General features: G+C 43.8%; 1 protein-coding gene across 1 annotated transcript in view; it reads left to right on the top strand.

The window, feature by feature from the left end:
- The window catches only part of LOC137571815 (CD109 antigen-like), a 121,672-nt gene that overhangs the window by 22,076 nt on the left and 78,458 nt on the right, over positions 1–21,138 (top strand). Inside the window, 8 exon segments of the mRNA XM_068281493.1 lie at positions 4,459–4,487; positions 7,621–7,815; positions 7,817–7,843; positions 9,352–9,477; positions 11,002–11,041; positions 12,317–12,404; positions 17,416–17,509; positions 18,246–18,348. Coding sequence (XP_068137594.1) covers positions 4,459–4,487; positions 7,621–7,815; positions 7,817–7,843; positions 9,352–9,477; positions 11,002–11,041; positions 12,317–12,404; positions 17,416–17,509; positions 18,246–18,348 — 702 coding nt within the window.

Here is a 21,138-nt window from a genome sequence, read left to right on the forward strand (position 1 = left end):
CTGCCCCCTGATCGCCCACAGCACCCCTCAGACCCCCCCCTGCCCACCCCCCAGACCACTGTTTGCACCCAGTCACCCCCCTAATCACCCATCAATCACTCCCTGTCACTATCTGTCAACGCTATTTTTTTTTTATCCCCCCCCCTGCCCACTGCCCCCTCCTGATCACCCCCCCACCCCTCAGATTCTCCCCAGACCCCCCCCCCAGACCCCTCCCCCCGTGTACTGTATGCATCTATCCCCCCTGATCACCTGTCAATCACCTGTCAATCACCTGTCAATCACCCGTCAATCACCAGTCAATCACCCCCTGTCTCTGCTACCCATCAATCAGCCCCTAACCTGCCCCTTGCGGGCAATCTGATCACCCACCCACACCAATAGATCGCCCGCAGATCCGACATCAGATCACCTCCCAAATCCATTGTTTACATCTATTCTCTCCTCTAAACACCCACTAATTACCCATCAATCACCTATCAATCACCCCCTATCACCACCTGTCACTGTTACCCATCAGATTAGACCCTAATCTACCCCTTGCGGGCACCCAATCACCCGCCCACACGCTCAGATTGCCCTCAGACCCCCCTTTATCAATTCGCCAGTGCAATATTTACATCTGTTATTCCCTGTAATAACCCACTGATCTCCTGTCAATCACCTATCAATCACCCCCTGTCACTGCCACCCATCAATCACCCCCTGTCACTGCCACCCATCAATCAGCCCCTAACCTGCCCCTTGCGGGCAATCTGATCACCCACCCACACCAATAGATCGCCCGCAGATCCGACATCAGATCACCTCCCAAATCCATTGTTTACATCTATTCTCTCCTCTAAACACCCACTAATTACCTATCAATCACCTATCAATTACCCCCTATCACCACCTGTCACTGTTACCCATCAGATTAGACCCTAATCTACCCCTTGCGGGCACCCAATCACCTGCCCACACGCTCAGATTGCCCTCAGACCCCCCTTTATCAATTCGCCAGTGCAATATTTACATCTGTTATTCCCTGTAATAACCCACTGATCACCTGTCAATCACCTATCAATCACCCCCTGTCACTGCCACCCATCAATCACCCCCTGTCACTGCCACCCATCAATCAGCCCCTAACCTGCCCCTTGCGGGCAATCTGATCACCCACCCACACCAATAGATCGCCCGCAGATCCGACATCAGATCACCTCCCAAATCCATTGTTTACATCTATTCTCTCCTCTAAACACCCACTAATTACCCATCAATCACCCCCTATCACCACCTGTCACGGTTACCCATCAGATTAGACCCTAATCTGCCCCTTGCGGGCACCCAATCACCCGCCCACACCTCAGAACGTCCTCAGACCCCAGCCCTGATCACCTCGCTAGTGCATTGCTTGCATCTATTTCCCCCCTCTAATCACACCTTGAGACACCCATCAATCACCTCCTGTCACCCCCTAGCACACCTACCCATCAGATCAGGCCCTAATTTGCCCCGTGTGGGCTCCTGATCACTCGGCCAAACCCTCAGGTCCCCCTCAGACCCCCTTCCGATCACCTCCCCAGTGCATTGATTGCATCTATTTTCCCCTCTAACCGCCCCCTGAGACACCCATCAATCACCTCCTGTCACCCCCTAGCACTCCTATCCATCAGATCAGGCCCAAAACATCCTGTCATCTAAGAGGCCACCCTGCTTATGACCAGTTCCACAAAATTTGCCCCCTCATAGACCACCTGTCATCAAAATTTGCAGATGCTTATACCCCTGATCAGTCATTTTGAGAAATTTGGTTTCCAGACTACTCACAGTTTTGGGCCCGTAAAATGCCAGGGCAGTATAGGAACCCCACAAGTGACCCCATTTTAGAAAGAAGACACCCCAAGGTATTCTGTTAGGTGTATGATGAGTTCATAGAAGATTTTATTTTTTGTCACAAGTTAGCGGAAATTGATATGTATTGTTTTTTTTTTCACAAAGTGTCATTTTCCGCTAACTTGTGACAAAAAAAAAATCTTCTATGAACTCACCATACTCCTAACAGAATACCTTGGGGTGTCTTCTTTCTAAAATGGGGTCACTTGTGGGGTTCCTATACTGCCCTGGCATTTAAGGGGCCCTAAACCGTGAGCAGTAGTCTAGAATCCAAAGGCCTCAAAATGACCTGTGAATAGGACGTTAGGCCCCTTAGCGCACCTAGGTTGCAAAAAAGTGTCACACATGTGGTATCGCCGTACTCAGAAGAAGTAGTATATTGTGTTTTGGGGTGTATTTTTACACATACCCATGCTGGGTGGGAGAAATCTCTCTGTAAAAGGACAATTGTGTGTAAAAAAAAATCAAACAATTGTCATTTACAGAGATATTTCTCCCACCCAGCATGGGTATGTGTAAAAATACACCCCAAAACACATTATACTACTTCTCCTGAGTACGGCGGTACCACATGTGTGGCACTTTTTTGCACCCTAAGTGCGCTAAGAGGCCCAAAGTCCAATGAGTACCTTTAGGATTTCACAGGTCATTTTGCGACATTTGGTTTCAAGACTACTCCTCACGGTTTAGGGCCCCTAAAATGCCAGGGCAGTATAGGAACCCCACAAATGACCCCATTTTAGAAAGAAGACACCCCAAGGTATTCCGTTAGGAGTATGGTGAGTTCATAGAAGATTTTATTTTTTGTCATAAGTTAGCGGAAAATGACACTTTGTGAAAAAAAACAATTAAAATCAATTTCCGCTAACTTGTGACAAAAAAAAAAAATCTTCTATGAACTCACCATCCTCCTAACGGAATACCTTGGGGTGTCTTCTTTCTAAAATGGGGTAATTTGTGGGGTTCCTATACTGTCCTGGCATTTTAGGGGCCCTAAACCGCGAGGAGTAGTCTTGAAACGAAATTTCTCAAAATGACCTGTGAAATCCTAAAGGTACTCATTGAACTTTGGGCCCCTTAGCGCAGTTAGGGTGCAAAAAAGTGCCACACATGTGGTATCGCCGTACTCAGGAGAAGTAGTATAATGTGTTTTGGGGTGTATTTTTCCACATACCCATGCTGAGTGGCAGAAATATCTCTATAAATAGACAATTGTGTGTAAAAAAAATAAAACAATTGTCATTTATGGAGATATTTCTCCCACCCAGCATGGGTATGTGTAAAAATACACCCCAAAACACATTATACTACTTCTCCTGAGTACGGCAATACCACATGTGTGGCACTTTTTTGCAGCCTAACTGCGCTAAGGGGCCAAAAGTCCAATGAGCATCTTTAGGCTTTACAGGGGTGCTTACAATTAGGCACCCCCCAAAATGCCAGGACAGTGAACACACCCCACAAATGACCCCATTTTGGAAAGTAGACACTTCAAGGTATTCAGAGAGGAGCATAGTGAGTCCGTGGCAGATTTCATTTTTTTTTGTTGCAAGTTAGAAGAAATGGAAACTTTTTTTTTTCTTTTTTTTGTCAGAAAGTGTCATTTTCCGCTAACTTGTGACAAAAAATAAAATCTTCTATGAACTCACCATGCCTCTCACTGAATACTTTGGGATGTCTTCTTTCCAAAATGGGGTCATTTGGAGGGTATTTGTACTATCCTGGAATTTTAGCCCCTCATGAAACCTGACAGGTGCGCAGAAAAGTCAGAGATGCTTGAAAATGGGAAAATTCACTTTTGGCACCATAGTTTGTAAACGCTATAACTTTTACCCAAACCAATAAATATACACTGAATGGGTTTTTTTTTATCAAAAACATGTTTGTCCACATTTTTCGCGCTGCATGTATACAGAAATTTTACTTTATTTGAAAAATGTCAGCACAGAAAGTTAAAAAAATCATTTTTTTGCCAAAATTCATGTCTTTTTTGATGAATATAATAAAAAGTAAAACTCGCAGGAGCAATCAAATAGCATCAAAAGAAAGCTGTATTAGTGACAAGAAAAGGAGGTAAAATTCATTTAGGTGGTAGGTTGTATGACCGAGCATTAAACCGTGAAAGCTGCAGTGGTCTGAATGGAGAAAAAGGCTCTGGTCCTTAAGGGGCGAAAAGACTGTGGTCCTGAAGTGGTTAATGTGCGTGCTTAGCAGTAACACACTGCATGCTGTATTGTAACCCACTACATGCAGTGTGTTACCATAATGCAACCTGTTATACCACAACACACCTGCCTCACTGTGAACATCGCATAGGTGATGCATTGCAGTGCGGTAAGCCGCGTCACAAAGTGGTCGTTATTCCGCACCGCAATGCATCACTATGATCGTGGCCTCAGTTCTAAACATAAAAATATATTTAAAACCGCTGTTTTATTGGTAACTAGCTTAGGTCTATCTCCACAGCAGCATTGTGTCTGTAGAGTAAAAAAAAAATTACATATCTATTTAAAATAATTAACTCCAAGTATGGTTCAGTGTTTGTAACTAACATATAATCTTTCTACATTTGTTTTTCAGATTCTATAGAACTTGTCACTCTGCCACTGGTAAGTTCATTAGTAATATCGATGAGCACTTAAAGAGAATCTGTACTCTGAAATTCTTACAATAAAAAGCATACCATTCTATTCATTATGTGCTCCTGGTCCCCTCTGTGCTGTTTCTGCCATTCTCTGCTGCAAACCTGGCTTGTAATTGCCAGTTTTAGGCAGTGTTTACAAACAAACTAACCAGCTTCTAATAGGCTCAGCTAAGCAGAGTGTGTTAGTCACACAGAGCCTGCAGGGGGTGTGTACAGCTTCTAGCTAATCACAAGCAGCCCTGCACATTCCAGTCTGACTGCCTCAGCCTGACTGTGCCGACTATAGAGAGAAGATTAGATCATATAACAGAGATAACACAGCTACTGTGCAATTAGGAAAAGCTGCAGTAAGCCAGACCACATTAGAAAAGGCATAGGAACTTATAGCATAGAAGAAATAAAGATAAACAATTTGTTACAGAGTCTCTTTAAAGTGTACCAGAGCTGGTATAAAGCAAATGTTTTATACATACCTGGGGCTTCCTCCAGCCCCATGCCCATGGATCGCTCCTACGCCACCATCCTCAGCCTTCCCGCAGCTTTGGTATTATGAAAGCTGTTTCATGAAAGCAGACAGTTATTTATTTTATTTTATTTACTTATGTATTTATTGTATTTATAAAGCGCCAACATATTATGCAACGCTGTGCTTTCAAATGAGCTTATGTGCCTTCTCCGCCACTGGCAATCATATGACAGGCTAAACTCTCTAAATACGTACAAGGTGCTTTTCTCTATGTTTTCCTTCCGTCCTGTGCAAGAGTTCAGATCCACTTTAAAGAGACACTGAAGCAAACTAATTTTGCCCATTTTATCTTATAATTCGCTTCAGTGCTCTCATGACAAGTAAACCGCCGCGTCCCCGCCGCAAAACGAAGGCTGCAGAGCCCCCAAATCCCTCTGCAAATATCCACGACCAAGTTGGTTGTGGGTTTTGCTGCTCTGAGAGGCAGAGCTATTTGCTTTAGCTCTACCTCTCTTGCCGTCAATCGTCGCACGGATCGCCGCCTCTCCCCGCCCCTCTCTGTAGAGGAAGCGTGAGAGGGGCAGGGAGAGGCGGTGATCCGCCGCGATTGACATCAGGAGGGGCAGAGCTGAAGCTGAAAGCTCTGCCCCTTCCAGGAAATTCCGGCTGGATTTTCCCCCGGGGATTTGGGGGTTCTGCAGCCCTCGTTTTGCGGCGGGGATGCGGCGGTTTACTTGTCATGAGAGCACTGAAGCGAATTCTAAGGTAAAATGGGCAAAATTAGTTTGCTTCAGTGTCTCTTTAAATGCTGTCATTTTTTTTCTTACAAGTGTTTTATTTTGGTAACTATGGTGAAGAAGAGGGGGGAGCCAGATATAGGTAACCAGTTGTAGCCCCTCCCCCAGTATAGGTAGCCAGAAGTGTCCCCAGTATTAAGCAGCCAGATGCAGCTTCCCCCCCCCCCCCCCAGTATAGGTAACTGGAGGAGTTCCCAGTATTAGGTAACCAGATGTACCCCCCCCCCCCCTCAGGATATGTAGCCCCAACCCCAGCAGAGCCAGATCATCCACAAGGCAAACTTAAGCAGTTGCCTAGAAGTGCCTCCAATATTAAGTAGCCAGGTACAGATCCCCCTCCCCCAGTACAAGTAACCAGATATGACCCCAGGTATTAGGTAGCCAGATCCCCCCCCCCCCCCATCATACAGAGAGTTGCAGTGGAGCAAGAAGCAACTGACTCACCATCCCGGGCCAGGAGAGACACACAGCATTTGTTTTGTCTTTGGCCTTCTGGTATCCAATAGTACAGAGGAGAAAGTGATCCGCATACTCAGTAGAGTTCTCAAAAGCCATTATTGAAAATAAATCCACACAAAAAGGCAAGTATATCCACAAGATCACCTAATAGGACCATATCGGGCCTAAAATGTGCCCTTGCTGATAGTTACTAATATATGCTTTGTAACTGAATTTCTCCCTTGTACTATGGCTTAGCTGTCCAGATCCTGTGATTATCCATTCTGGGGCTTTCAGAGAGCCACAGCCATGTCACCGCTAGTGGTGGTGGGTCACATGATGACTGAGGTCCTGCAGCCATGGAAACAGGAAGCTGAAGAGAAGCTTCACTAGGGCTGCCCCCACTCTCTGGAACTCGCTCCCACCTTTAATACCTTCAAACAAGCCCTCAAGACTCACCTTTTCATGCTCGCATACCCCCTACACCAGTACCTTAATTTGTTCTGTTGGACTCCCTCTCAACAGATGCACCTATTGTCTCCACCCCTATCCTTTAGATTGTAAGCTTCTAGCAGGGCCCTCCTCCCTAGTGTTTCCAGCTTGATTATGCAATCTTACTGTCAATCGCCCCTCTTGTGGACTAGAACAGACTCTATTTTTAACTATGACACTGTACTGTTATCAAATAATTTGCATGAGCTTGTTTTTATTGTGAGTTGCCTGGTATGTTAACCCTTTTATCTATTGTGCAGCGTTGCGTAATATGTTGTCGCTTTATAAATACAATAAATAATAATAAAGGTAGATCACGCGTGTCCTTCCCGGCCCCGGATGTGGAGTCACTTACATCTTGCCTCACTGCTCTCTCTGCTCGATTGCTCTTAGCCCCCTTCGTGACCTTGATGTTTCTCTCTCCGCCTTGCCCCCTGGGAGTGTTCAGCATCTCCTGCCCTACAAACTGCAATTTGATTTACAAATTGAGAAGTTGGATAACAGATTCAGCAGGTAAAGGTAGAATGGGGTTACATAAGCTGCATTTTATTATTGACATGAAAATGGAGGGAAATAGATGGATGCATTTTGTAACTAACGTTCTTATATTGCTTTAGTTTAAATGTGTCCATCCTTACCTAATAATTTGCAAGTGTCCCTGCGTCCTGTCCGTGTGTCAGTGCTTTTGTGCTACTGCGCATGTCAAGCACTGACAATCGTTGGGACAGGACGCAGGGCGGGTGGGCCTGCCGAGCGGGTGGGCGTGTGTGCGGGCGGGGCGGGTGTGCGCGAATGTGGTGCGTGAGGTGGTGACAGACCTAGAGCCCATTTTCAAACGGGATTAGGTCACTAGTGCTATATAAAGATCTCAGCAGGAATGCCACCCCCCTTTTTTGTTGTTGCAGATAACAAACTCATCTGACATAGAGCTGGAGGTAAATGGATCTGCGCAGAATACATTGGTTTTCTCCAACAAAATCAATGTTAAAATAGGAATGAGGAATGTGAATGTATTGATACAAACTGATAAGAAAACATACAAGCCTGGAGAAATTGTCAAGATTCGAGCAATTTCTGTAAATTCTTACCTAAAGCCATACACAAAAAAATGTGGATATTGAGATAAGGGTGGGTATTACTTCTTTATTATTTTTATTATTCATTTATATAACACCATCATTGTAATATTTAATATTTTAATATTGTCTCATACATACAAAGTTGTCCTCATGAACAAAATATTCTGTACTGTTTTAGTTACTACGTTTAGTTGTTATATTTTAAAGTATTGTATAAACTAGGGTGAGTAGTTTAAAATATATGTCCATATCCAGAGTTATCTAAAAATACATCATTTAACACATGACAATCAACCTCCTGGAACAGAACCTGTTTGAAGTAGAGGACCGCTTGTATAGTGCTCTTTCCCTTTTAGGATTATTTACCTTCCTGAGTTCCCGGTTTCTTCCAGCATTGCACTTATTCTCTGTGATCACCTCTTCTTTGTATACAAATATGGAGCTGTCAAATACATTTTGCAGGAAGTTCTTCACCTTCAGCCGTGCTTCAATAGCGCTGCCCCGGCCATGAAGGCCTAGTGCACACGAGAGCGGTTCTGCTGCGGTTTGCGATCCGCTTGTGGGTGTGGATCCGCTAGGGTAATGTATTTCAATGGGCTGGTGCATACTCCTGGGCTGCTGCAGATTTTGGATTGCGGATGCGTTTCTGCCTCAATGTTAAGTATAGGAAAAACGCAAACCGCTCTGAAAAACGGCACTTCAGAGCGGTTTGCCAGGCGTTTTTTGTTGCAGTAGCTGTTCAGTAACAGCTTTACTGTAACAATACATGAAATCTACTACACCAAAAACGCTTCACAAAACCGCAAAATGCTAGCTGAAACGCTACAGAAAAAGAAGAAAAAGCGTTTCAAAATCTGCTAGCATTTTGCGGATCTGCTAGCGGCTTTTGGTGTGCACCAGGCCGAACAGTACATTTTTACTGAGAATGCAGAGCCACCTGTGCATGAACAATAGAAGATGTGCGTGAGGAGCTCCTTTTACTGGGGATTCATGGTGATACCTGCGCTATGGGAGCAAGGATGAAGACAAGGATCTTCCTGCAAGGATCTTCCTGTATTTTATTGGGGGTCAGCCAATGAAATTGGCTCCTGAGCGAGGTATGGAACTCAATGTGTCGACAGGGATGTGGTATCATGTCTCGTGTATGGGAGTCGGTGGAGTTAAAACTGCACAGCTTCAGGCTAAAGCAGCCACAAGCATGGCGTTATTTTAATTACAAGTGGTCACAAATGGGTTAGTAAGTCAAATTCCTTCATTAGCTTTCTGTAGACTGTTTTGTTCCATGCTTAACAGTATGTGACTCTTTTTTTTTTTTTTTTTTAATTGACGTGCCAAGCACTGGAGAGTTCATTCATTATTTACAGACCTATGTATGGGGGGGGGGGGGGGGGGGGGGGGGGGGGGAGTTTGCAGACTTCCATATTTACCATATTATCTGTATTTAATATTGTTACTACTAACCTTCACTTGGATTAATTTTCAATATTGGAAAAAAAATACAGAAAACAGGAATTCAGGTTTAAATTGAATTGAAGACCATTCTTTTTATAATTACAGGATCCCAGGGATAATGTAATTCAACAGCACCTGAACCAGACTTCAAACTTAGGGGTCATTACAGCACAGCTGCAGCTGGCTAATAGTGCCATGCTGGGTGGATGGTCGATACAAGCTACAGCAGATGTAAGCATAGCACTGCAAGCAGAATATAATTTAATTTGTTTTTCAAGGATGAACTTTTTGTAAATGTACACATTTGAATGTATAGTTTGCTGTAGAACTCTGTGACTGTGATCTATATTGATATAAGTTATACCCAAGCTAGTGATAATGATTGATGAGCAATACAAAGTTAGTAAAAAGTGTCAGCTATTAGACAGCAAGACCTTGCATTCTTTGTCTTAGGCCTCCTTCACACTGGGAACCACAAATCATTGTGTTGTTCAGTGATTTTTCAGCAATTGCATTTTATGATTCTCATTCCAGTAAATGAGAATCATGACGCAATCATCAGGAAAATGCTACCTGTAGCACATTTGCGATCATCGGAAATTGCGAACGTGCCACAGTCATCGCAGTAAGAGTAATACTATAGGATTACTCATGCAGCAGTGCTTTGCTGATCGCTGGTACAGGAAACTGGCATACAGGGAGCTGCTTTTGGGTTACACATAAAGGGAGGGCTTTCATAGCATTCCAAAAAGGGTCTTAAGGATCTCTTTGATGTTCTTTTTATTATTGATATACTTATTGTACAATGCTGACCTTATGATTTCAGTTGGGAAATTATAATAAAAATAGTACACTACATTGAACTGTGATCTTCAGAAGGATTGACTGACTTGGCATCATTGCTTTTCTGTTAGATGTGATCAAATTGTCAAGTGGGAGAGCTCAATATTGCTTGCTCTAAAAACTCTTTTAGTGGCCTTTATGATTGTTTTTAATCTGAGCACATTATATTCTGTGTACTAAATCTTGCAATAGGCATGGTAAGTGTCAGGGGCAAACCCAGGATTTTCAATTTTTAATGAAGGGGAAAGTGAAGCATTCACACAGCAGGGCACAGGGCTGTGCTCATACCTGACTCTGGTAAGTTCCCCAGAGCTGCTCCATGCTCTTTACACACTCTGGTGCTCCATGCTCTGTATACAGCTGCTGCTACATCCAAAGTCAACTGTAGCAGGGAAATAAAGGGGGCAGTGCAGTGAGCTGCAGGATGTCTGCAGACATTCTGGTGTTTCAACTTGTGCCTGCCCCAGACCTTGCACCGGCCCTGATCTGAGGGGGATTCTGGGCAGCTGTAACCCCCCCCCCCCCCCCTGCGTTTGCCTATAAGTGTCTGTGTGAGGCAGAGGTTACAGCACTCCTGAGGAATAGTATGCCACATAAGAAGAATGACAGCTTGGACCTGTTTTATGCCATGTTTCTGTCTATAGCATACATCTATTTGGAGAAATCAGCTCATACACATAGTCATGCATGCACTAGCTCACACACACACACATAAACATCCATAATTGGCTGCATTCTTTTTTCACTTGTAATTTATAACTATTTTTTTATAACATAAGAAAATCTGTAGATTTATATTCTTAGTTTCTGATGTAGTTTGAGCTCCATGTTCCATTTCCAGATACTGTATAATTTTCTTTTTTTTCCAAAGCACAACATTTTTGCATTCATGTTTTGTTTTATTTGCTTTAGGGAGACCAAAATACGGTTGCCTTTTCTGTTGCTGAACTTGGTATGTGGCTATTTTATGTAAGGAAAAAAAAATGTGTGTGCGTTCTGCATTGTACATATAATTTAGTGCAAATTGACTCAGAGCATACCCACTTTAATTTATACTGATTACTATACAGGTTTACAACTTCTAATATTAAAGACTGATTACGGTTCAAGGCTTATGGCCTTATTTAAGATGTGCTCAATATTATCAATATTACTGTTCAGAAAGATATTGCCCTTCTCCCGCTGGGCAATAAGACCTCCTCCATGCGCCACACTGTTCACAGATTGGCCCAGCATATAGCAAACTCTGCCAAGTCTCATTTGTCCTCTAAATGGAAGGTTACCCAATCAGATCTTGACCCTGTTATTGCAAGAACTCACCAAATTATGGTCTTTGAATGCAATTATAGCGGTTTCTGAACACTGGATGAAACAATTAACCTAGACCTGCTCTCCATGGATTGATTATGCTGGAGTATATTTACTGTATTTCTGAGTCTGACTATTTATTAAGGCATTATCACCACCTTCTCTACTCTCTATTATATTATATATTTATATATTTATATATTTATATATATTTAAATTATTTATATTTTGCTATCTTTGCTCCTCAATGCTAAGATGCAGTTCGTATTTGTTTTGTACTGTTTATATCATTCTCTATGTCCAGTCAATTTTTTATCTGTAATTTTGCTCCCCTGCACGCACGGGGTTCCAATCGCATTGATTGTTTCTAGTTGTGTATACATAAATATTCTATAAAAATGATTGAGAAACTCAGACCACAAAAAGACCATCAGGGGGCTCTGTATGGCTGATATTGTGGTGAAACCCCTCCCACAAGAAACTCTGAGTACGTACTCCTGGCAGTTTCCTGTCTGTGAACCTTGCTGCATTGTGGGGAAATAGCTGTTTACAGCTGTTTCCAACTGTAAAAAAAAGCATGCAGCAGCTACATCACCTGCCAACAGTAAAAATGTCACCATGTAATAAATTTCAGAATGTAAATCATGGATTTAAAAGATTTTACAATGGGCAAACACAGACTAAATCATTTATACATCATTAATGTAAAAATGAAGAACTTTTTTTATTACATTATTTTCACTGGGGTTCCTCTTTAAGGCTGATTGTCAGTTTAGAAGAAAGTAGACCAGAATTATTTTTTGTTTGATTGCCTAGATTATGGCTTAATTTCACAGGTACATTGTTATTATTGAGAATAATACTGGCTAATATTTGCAAATGCAGGATCATAATTTGTGTTTTTAACGTTCATTTCCAGGTTTTCTAAAGTTTGATGTAACACTGGATACCCCATCATTCTACATAGGAGATAAAATGCAGAACCTTACTGGTACAGTCACGGCAAAGTAAGTTACACTTCTCTGTGAAGGCAGAACTGTTCTTAGGTCAAACCCTTACCAAAATCTTTATATACATTGCATGTATTATAATCAGACATGCCTATGTGTAGAGATGGCCCGAACCTCAGATTTTAGGTTCGCGAACCCGGTTAGCGAACCTACCGCGAACCACCAACCTTTCAGTTAGCAGCCAAATGCGCTATGCAATTGTGCCACAGAGACTGTGTACCAAAAGACTGTGCACGCAGTTGCTGTTGAATGATTTTATGGGGATGTATGTGTGTCTTTTGGAGAGAGGAAGTAAGTCTGCTCCAAGAAGTTTCAGCATGTAGTGTTGGTGGTATAATGGTGTGGATAGCAGCCTACCACGTGGTAGGCCTGGATCCCTAAGCAAGCTCATTTTTCTCTTGGATATATCATAATGGTACATGCTTGGCTGGCTTCAGCATGTAGCATTGTAGTGTGTTGTGTTGGTGGTATAATGGTTAGGATAGCAGCCTACCACGTGGTAGGCCTGGGTTCAATTCCTGGCTAATGTATGTGAGTTGGCTTTTGACATCCTACAAATCCCTAAGCAAGCTCATTTTTCTCTTGGATATATCATAATGGTACATGCTAGGCTGGCTTCAGCATGTAGCATTGTAGTGTGCTGTGTTGGTGGTATAATAATTAGGATAGCAGCCTACCACGTGGTAGGCCTGGGTTCGTTTCCTGGCCAATGTATGTGAGTTGGCTTTTGGCATCCTACAAATCGCTAAGCAAGCTCATTTATCTCTTGGATATATCATAATGGTACATGCTAGGCTGGCTTCAGCATGTAGCATTGTAGTGTGTTGTGTTGGTGGTATAATGGTTAGGATAGCAGCCTACCATGTGGTAGGCCTGGGTTCGATTCCTGGCCAATGTACATAAGTTGGCTTTTGACATACAAAAAATCCCTAAGCAAGCTCATTTTTCTCTTGGATATATCATAATGGTACATGCTAGGCTGGCTTTAGCATGTAGTGTTGGTGGTGGTATAGTGGTGAGGAGAGCTGCCTACCAAGCACTAGACCTGGGTTCGATTCCCAGCCAATGTATGTTAGCTGGCTTTTGAAATCCTACAATTCCCTGGAAGACAAGACCCCCCTCCTCCTCCGGAGGAGGAGAGAGAGGGAAGAGGGAGCTGTTGTGGGGTGCAATATAATGAATAACAATCAGCCTAGGAGCAAGCTAACAAGCCTAGCAGAGTCTGTCAGCAGCTGTCCCTTAACTAATTACTGTAGGTAGGCGAGTGAGCAAAACGGCTGGAGAACCTTGCCTTTTATACGGGGGGTGAGGCTCCAGGAGAGAGTGTAGTCTGATTGGTGATAATGTGCCTGCTGACTGTGATGTAGAGGGTCAAAGTTGACCTTAAAGCGGAATATAACCCTGCATTTCAACTTTGCTCTAAAACATTATTTACAGTATATTATATGCAACCAGCATTTTTTTTTACTAGACCAGCATTGGAAGGGTTACACAGGGCTTTAAAGTTCCTGGAGATTTCTGCAGACGCATCGAAGATGAAATAGATACATTTTGTTTACATAAATGTATCTAAGTGTTGAATGTGACTCATCTCTCTGACTGAGAAGGAGCTTGGAGGACAGCCAAAGAGTGTGTAACATTTATCAATAGATACATCTAACTAATTAGAATGTAACAATCTGAACTTCTGCATATCTCTCCACGGAACTTGAAACCTCTGTGTTTAACCCTTCCAATACTGGTCTAGTAAAAAAAAAATGCTTTTTGCATATAATATGCTGTAAATAATGTTTTAGAGCCTAGGTTCTCAACGTGTGGTACGCGTACCCCAGCGGGTACGTCTGATGGTTCCAGGGGGTACTCGGGCTTGATATAATTAACCAAGAATAACAGATTTGGAGTTTTAGAAAATTATAAATCTTATTTAAACAACACCAAATTAGTGTTTTAGCTAATTAAAAGCAATAGTAAATGCTTGAAAATTGTTTAGAACTAATTATCATGTACTACGATGAAATATATATTTGTCAAGGGGTACTTGTGATAATGTTTACTATGCTAGGGGGTACTTGGTGAGTACAGGGTTATAAAAGGGGTACATGCCAATAAAATGTTGAGAAACACTGTTTTAGAGCAAAGTTAAAATGCAGGGTTATATTCCGCTTTAATGGAGCATTATGGGGCGAATCGAACTTCCGCCAAAGTTCGCCTTCGCCGGCGAATGCGAACCACCCAAAGTTCCCCTGGAACCGTTCGCCGGCGAACTGTTCGGTCCATCTCTACCTATGTGTTCTCTGGATCTGACCATGCATTCCTATCAGGCACTGTCTGATGTTCAGACTACATGTGCTGAGCAGCAGTGCGATGCGTAATTGCACTGCTGCACACATTTTTTGGCAAAGTGTAGTGCTGACCCATTCACTTCAGTATGAAACTGGCTCCTAGCTGAGATACAGAAGCTTTGCTGTCAGCATTGACACAGAGCAAGTCAGTTCAGCGACTGAGCACCTGATTGAAATCTATGCCCTGGCAGGAAAAACAGGACACAAACAAAGTGTAGATTTCAATTAGCATGGTCCAGAATAGTGTTGGATGTAATGACTTGGAATTTATGGATATCCGTAATTAGGAGACACAACTGCAAACTACGACATCAAAGTCATAATTTGTAATCAGCCTCAATAGGGAGTTGAGACTAAAAGTGCATTCTTAATTACACCCATAATTATGGTTAGGAGTTGTAATTATGACTTCGAGTACATTGCAGAAGTGCATTTTTTTTAAATGGTTGAAGGAATTATAATGTCCCTAGCAACCAGTAGAGTTGGGCCGAACGGTTTGCCTGCTAACGGTTCCATGCGAACTTCCGTGGTTCGCGTTCGCATCCCGCAGGCGAACTTTTGCGGAAGTTCGGTTCGCCCCATAATGCACCATGAGGGTCAACTTTGACCCTCTACATCACAGTCAGCAGGCCCAGTGTAGCCAATTAGGCTACACTAGCCCCTGGAGCCACTCCCCCCCCTACTAAAAGGCAGGCAGCGGCGACCATTACGGTCACTCGTGTGCCTGCATTAGTGAGAGTAGGGCGAGCTGCTGCACACTCTCTCTCATAGGAAAGATTAGTTAGGCTTAGCTTGTCCCTGGCTGCATACCTGTTCAGTGAACCCACCACTGCATACCTGTTCAGTGAACCCACCACTGCATACCTGTTCTGTGAACCCACCACTGCATACCTGTTCTGTGAACCCACCACTGCATACCTTTTCTGTGAACCCACCACTGCATACCTGTTCTGTGAACCCACCACTGCATACCTGTTCTGTGAACCCACCACTGCATACCTGTTCTGTGAACCCACCACTGCATACCTGTTCTGTGAACCCACCACTGCATACCTGTTCTGTGAACCCACCACTGCGTACCTGTTCAGTGAACCCACCACTGCATACCTGTTCAGTGAACCCACCACTGCATACCTGTTCTGTGAACCCACCACTGCATACCTGTTCTGTGAACCCACCACTGCATACCTGTACTGTGAACCCACCACTGCATACCTGTTCAGTGAACCTGCCATTGCATACCTGTACTGTTCAGTGAACCCGCCACTGCATACCTGTTCTGTTCAGTGAACCCGCCACTGTATACCTGTTCTGTTCAGTGAACCCGCCACTGTATACCTGTTTTGTTCAGTGAACCCGCCACTGCATACCTGTTCTGTTCAGTGAACCCGCCACTGTATACCTGTTCTGTTCAGTGAACCCGCCACTGCATACCTGTTCTGTTCAGTGAACCCGCCACTGTATACCTGTTCTGTTCAGTGAACCCGCCACTGCATAACTGTTCTGTTCAGTGAACCCGCCACTGTATACCTGTTCTGTTCAGTGAACCCGCCACTGTATACCTGTTCTGTTCAGTGAACAGTTTGGTGTGTCAGTGTGAAGCAGTACCTTAATTACACTACCTGATTGATGTATACACATGCAAGATGTTTTAAAGCACTTTAGGCCTGTCATTTAGCATTCAATATGATTTCTGCCCTTAAAACGCTGCTTTGCGTCAAATCCAGATTTTTCCCGGGGACTTTTGGCGTGTATCCCACTCCGCCATGCCCCCCTTAAGGTGTTAGACCCCTTGAAACATCTTTTCCATCACTTTTGTGGCCAGCATACATTTTTTTTTTCAAAGTTCGCATCCCCATTGAAGTCTATTGCGGTTCGCGAACTTTAACGCGAACCGAACCTTCCGCGAAAGTTCGCGAACCCGGTTCGCGAACGTAAAATCGGAGGTTCGGCCCAACTCTAGCAACCAGTAGGAATGAGCAGAGCTTTGGGCCCCTCCCTACATAAGGCAGATGCAGGCAGGCAGCCGAGCCCAATCAGGTCCGCTCTACTGCACAGACGCAGATGGCACGCCAAACTGAAAAGCTACCTCTTTAGTCTGATATTTATGAATGCCTGATTATTTCTTCTGTAACACAGTCCAGCCTGAAACCTTGTATTGATCTGAGAGATAACTATGCGCTTTGAGTCCTGTGGGAGAAAAGCAATGTTATTGTATTATTATCTTATTGAAAATATGATTGTTCGCTAAAAGTTGTACCGTTAATGGGCAACCTCAAAATGAGAAAAATGTAAATGATGATACATGTAGTCACCTTCTAATTATAGGTATTGCCAGACTGAAATTCAATCCAGGTTGACCAAGTAATAATGTATTTCTCTATCTTATCCTCGCTGATAGCAATAATACGTCCAAAACTATTTCTGACATTTTAAGAAAACCGAAGTATAAGCTCACAAACAGTTTGCAAGGAATTATGCAAAATTCACATCCATTTATATTAACAGTGTTTACCATTAGCTGCTAAAATAGTCCATTTTATTATTATTATTATTATTATTATTATTATTTATTATCTTTTAGTGGTGGCATAATCAGAGTTGCAGCATCTCCACTGACAGAGTTCTGTTTGTGAAAGGGATATTTCTATTTTTGTTTCTTACAGATATTACTACGGAAAACCTGTAAAGGGAAATGTAACTATATCAGCTCAATCATTATTTGCCGAAAGATCTACCTCAATCAATACAACATATAATGTAAGGTTACATTTCTGTTCAATATTTTACTATGTGTAGCTCAGGTGGATGTTTGGGGTTTTGAATATCATTTACAATATATTTGTTCATTAGTAATATTATTATAATATCAATAATAAAGTAAAGCACTGTATTCCGGAACTCAGACATGTGGCAGTCTCACCCAAGTGGCAGAGCGTTCCCAGTTCCCAGTGTGTCACCTGACTCGCATCGGATCACGTGACACCAAAGTCAGAAGATCTACAGTGCGAAGATTGCCCTAGGTTCCAACCAGGAAGCCACTGACTCTTTAAAGAATCATAAAGCACCAATTCTCTCTCCCCCCCCCCCCCCCCCCCTTTCCCAGCGCAGCCAACCTCCAGTCCCTGCAAAATTACTGCAAACTTTCGGCCTTTGATTTATAGCAGACGACAGATCTCTGTCCGATCAGATAGGATCAGAGAGAGATCTGTCTCTTGGTTGATTAGCTGCTAAAATCACGTGATGTATGGCCATCCAACCTATTTTCCACCAAACAAATGAAAGATTAAATGAAAAATAAATGTTGTTTTCCCATGGGTTACAATATGTATTAGTACTTGACCCATTTAAATAAAGGAGCAAAAAAGGACTCTGCCACAGCAAGACTTGCTTTGTATCCCTACCTGCACCCAAACACACTGTGAAAAAGTCTGCAATTAATTGCATTACAAGAGTAATTAGACTCAAGGCATTGAATTATTATTGTTATTTTTAGATTTCAGGATCTGTGAATTTTACCTTCACGGCTGAAGAAATAATCAGACTTCAGATTTGGGGAGGACTTAACATAACAGCCACGGTGACCGAAGAATTAACTGGTAATTCTTGATCTTATTCTATAAACCGCAATAGAATGAGCAAGGCACGCTGAATGCTCTTGCAGCCCATCTATATCCTGACAGCACAAATCAAGCTAGTACCTTTTAGTCACTGGGCTAACACAGAGAGTCTGGTTTAACTATAAGCTGCCAGAGGTTCTGAAGCACTGGCGTAGGGAACACCATAGCAGCGAGAGCAGCTGCTATGGGCCCCAGCTGTAGCCAGGATTAGCCAGGGGGGTCCCAGGGTCCCAAGTGTGTGGCTGACTGGCTGTGATGTTGATGGGGGTCTGCTGCACGCCTCATGGAGACCCGCGGCGGGTACCCTGTGGTGCAGGGTCAGCGCTGCGTGCACTGAAGTGCATCAGCGAACTCACTTCTCTGGGCTTCACCACCGGCTCCTCTAGGAGTCACGTCTCCATGACAACAGTGCCCCCTCTTGTCATGTGACGAGAGGGGGCGCTGTTATCATGGAGACGCGATGCATGGATGTGATAGCTTGCCAGTGGAGCTTCCTGGGGAGGTGAGTTCGGGAGGTAAGTTCTCTGTTGCACATTGCCGATGTAGCATCCCCCCACCTGTACTAATGGGGGTAGGAGAGAAAGCACACTGGCAATCTATACTACTGGGGGGGGGGGAGGAAAGCACACTGGCCGTTTATACCAATGGGGGAGGGGGTAAGTGCACTGGCCACCTATACTGACTGGGGGGGGGGAGCACACTGGCCACCTGTACTAATAGTGGGAAGGGGGGAAGCACTCTGGCCACCTGTACTAATGGTGGAGGGGAGAAAGCACACTGACTACCTATACTAATGGGGGGAGAGCTAAGCACACTGGCTACCTATATTAACTTGGGAGGCGGGGGAAAGCCTACTTGCTATCTATACTAACTTGGGGGAGGGGTGCAAGCACGCTGGCTACCTAATACTGGAGGGCTACCTAATACTTGGACCACCTTTGGCTACCTAAAACTGGTGCAGGGGGAGGGTACACAAAGGTGCCTAATAATTTTTTTTTTATTATGCTACGGGGTCCCATGATTTCTAGCTACGCCCAGTGCTGGGCCGAAATTACGCATTAGCGTAATTACGCATCGTAATTCACTACAAATGCACCGTAAGCATTACGTGTAAGGTTACGGTATTACACGTAATTAATTACGCGTAGACTGTAGGTTACGTTATTACGCGTAACAAATTACGCGTAAGACAGTAAACTCCTATTGAAATTACACAGTCTGCCGTAATCGCGTAATATTACGCTCCCGTATAATATAAAAAAGCCGCCGACTTTAAGGGTTAATAGCAAAGCCCCCTTAAGTGCTAAGGGCCTCAAATTTGGAGAATATATTAAGGAGATCAGAAGGAATAAGAGGAACATTTTTTTTTTCAAAAAGACCTTATAGTTTTTGAGAAAATCGATGTTAAAGTTTCAAAGGAAAAATATATACATTTAAAAACCCGCCGACTTTAACGGTTAATAGCAAAGCCTGCTTAAAATTTAGGAACACCAAATTCCCAGGGTATATTAAGGGGATCAGTGGGAATAAGAGGAAAAACATTTTTTTCAAAAAGACCTTATAGTTTTTGAGAAAATCGATTTTTAAGTTTCAAGGGCAAAAATGTCTTTTAAATGCGGAAAATGTCAGTTTTTTTTGCACAGGTAACAATACTGTATTATTTTCATAGATTCCCCCAAGTGGGAAGAGTTTTACTTACTTCGTTCTGAGTGTGGGAAATATAAAAAAACGACGTGGGGTCCCCCCTCCCAGACCTCTTTAACCCCTTGTCCCCCATGCAGGCTGGGATAGCCAGAATGCTCCGCACCGGCCGCGTGGGGCTCCGCACCCTGACTATACCAGCCCGCATGGTCCATGGATTGGGGGGTCTCAGGAGGGGAGGGGCAGCCAAGCTTTCCCCTCCCCCTCCGAGCCCTTGTCCAATCCAAGGACAAGGGGCTCTTCTCCACCTCCGGTGGAGGTGGAGGCCGCGATTTCCTGGGGGGGGTTCATGGTGGCATCTGGGAGTCCCCTTTAAAAAGGGGTCCCCCAGATGCCCACCCCCCCTCCCAGGAGAAATGAGTATAGGGGTACTTGTACCTCTTACCCATTTCCTTTAAGAGTTAAAAGTAAATAAACACACAAACACTTAGAAAAAGTATTTTAATTGAACAAAAAACATAACCACGAAAAAAGTCCTTTAATATTCTTAATTAACCATTAATACTTACCTGTCCCTTTAAATAAATGATCCCTCGCAATAGCCGGGGTGGACAGCGGGGGCCGGCGGGGACTTAGCGTCCTGCACGGACGCGTAAGTGTATGCGGCGGCTGAGCAGCGAGTGACGTCAGGTGCGGCGTAGTTACAATGTAACAAAGTTGTTACATTGTAATAACTTTGTTACATTGTAACTGATAGAACATTTCCGAGGCTATTGCGAGGAAATCGCGGCCTCCACCTCCACCGTCCATCGGAGGTGGAGAAGAGTCCCTTGTCCTTGGATTGGACAAGGGCTCGGAGGGGGAGGGGAAAGCTTGGCTGCCCCTCCCCTTCCGAGACCCCCCAATCCATGGACCATGCAGGCTGGTATAGTCAGGGTGCGGAGCCCCACGCGGCCGGTGCTCCGCATTCTGGCTATCCCAGTCTGCATGGGGGACAAGGGGTTAAAGAGGTCTGGGAGGGGGGAACCCCACGTCGTTTTATTTTTATATTTCCCACACTCAGAACGAAGTAAGTAAAACTCTTCCCACTTGGGGGAATCTATGAAAATAATACACTATTGTTACCTG

The sequence above is a fragment of the Hyperolius riggenbachi genome, chromosome 4 (genome assembly GCF_040937935.1).
Source record: "Hyperolius riggenbachi isolate aHypRig1 chromosome 4, aHypRig1.pri, whole genome shotgun sequence".
Classification (NCBI taxonomy): Eukaryota; Metazoa; Chordata; class Amphibia; order Anura; family Hyperoliidae; genus Hyperolius; species Hyperolius riggenbachi.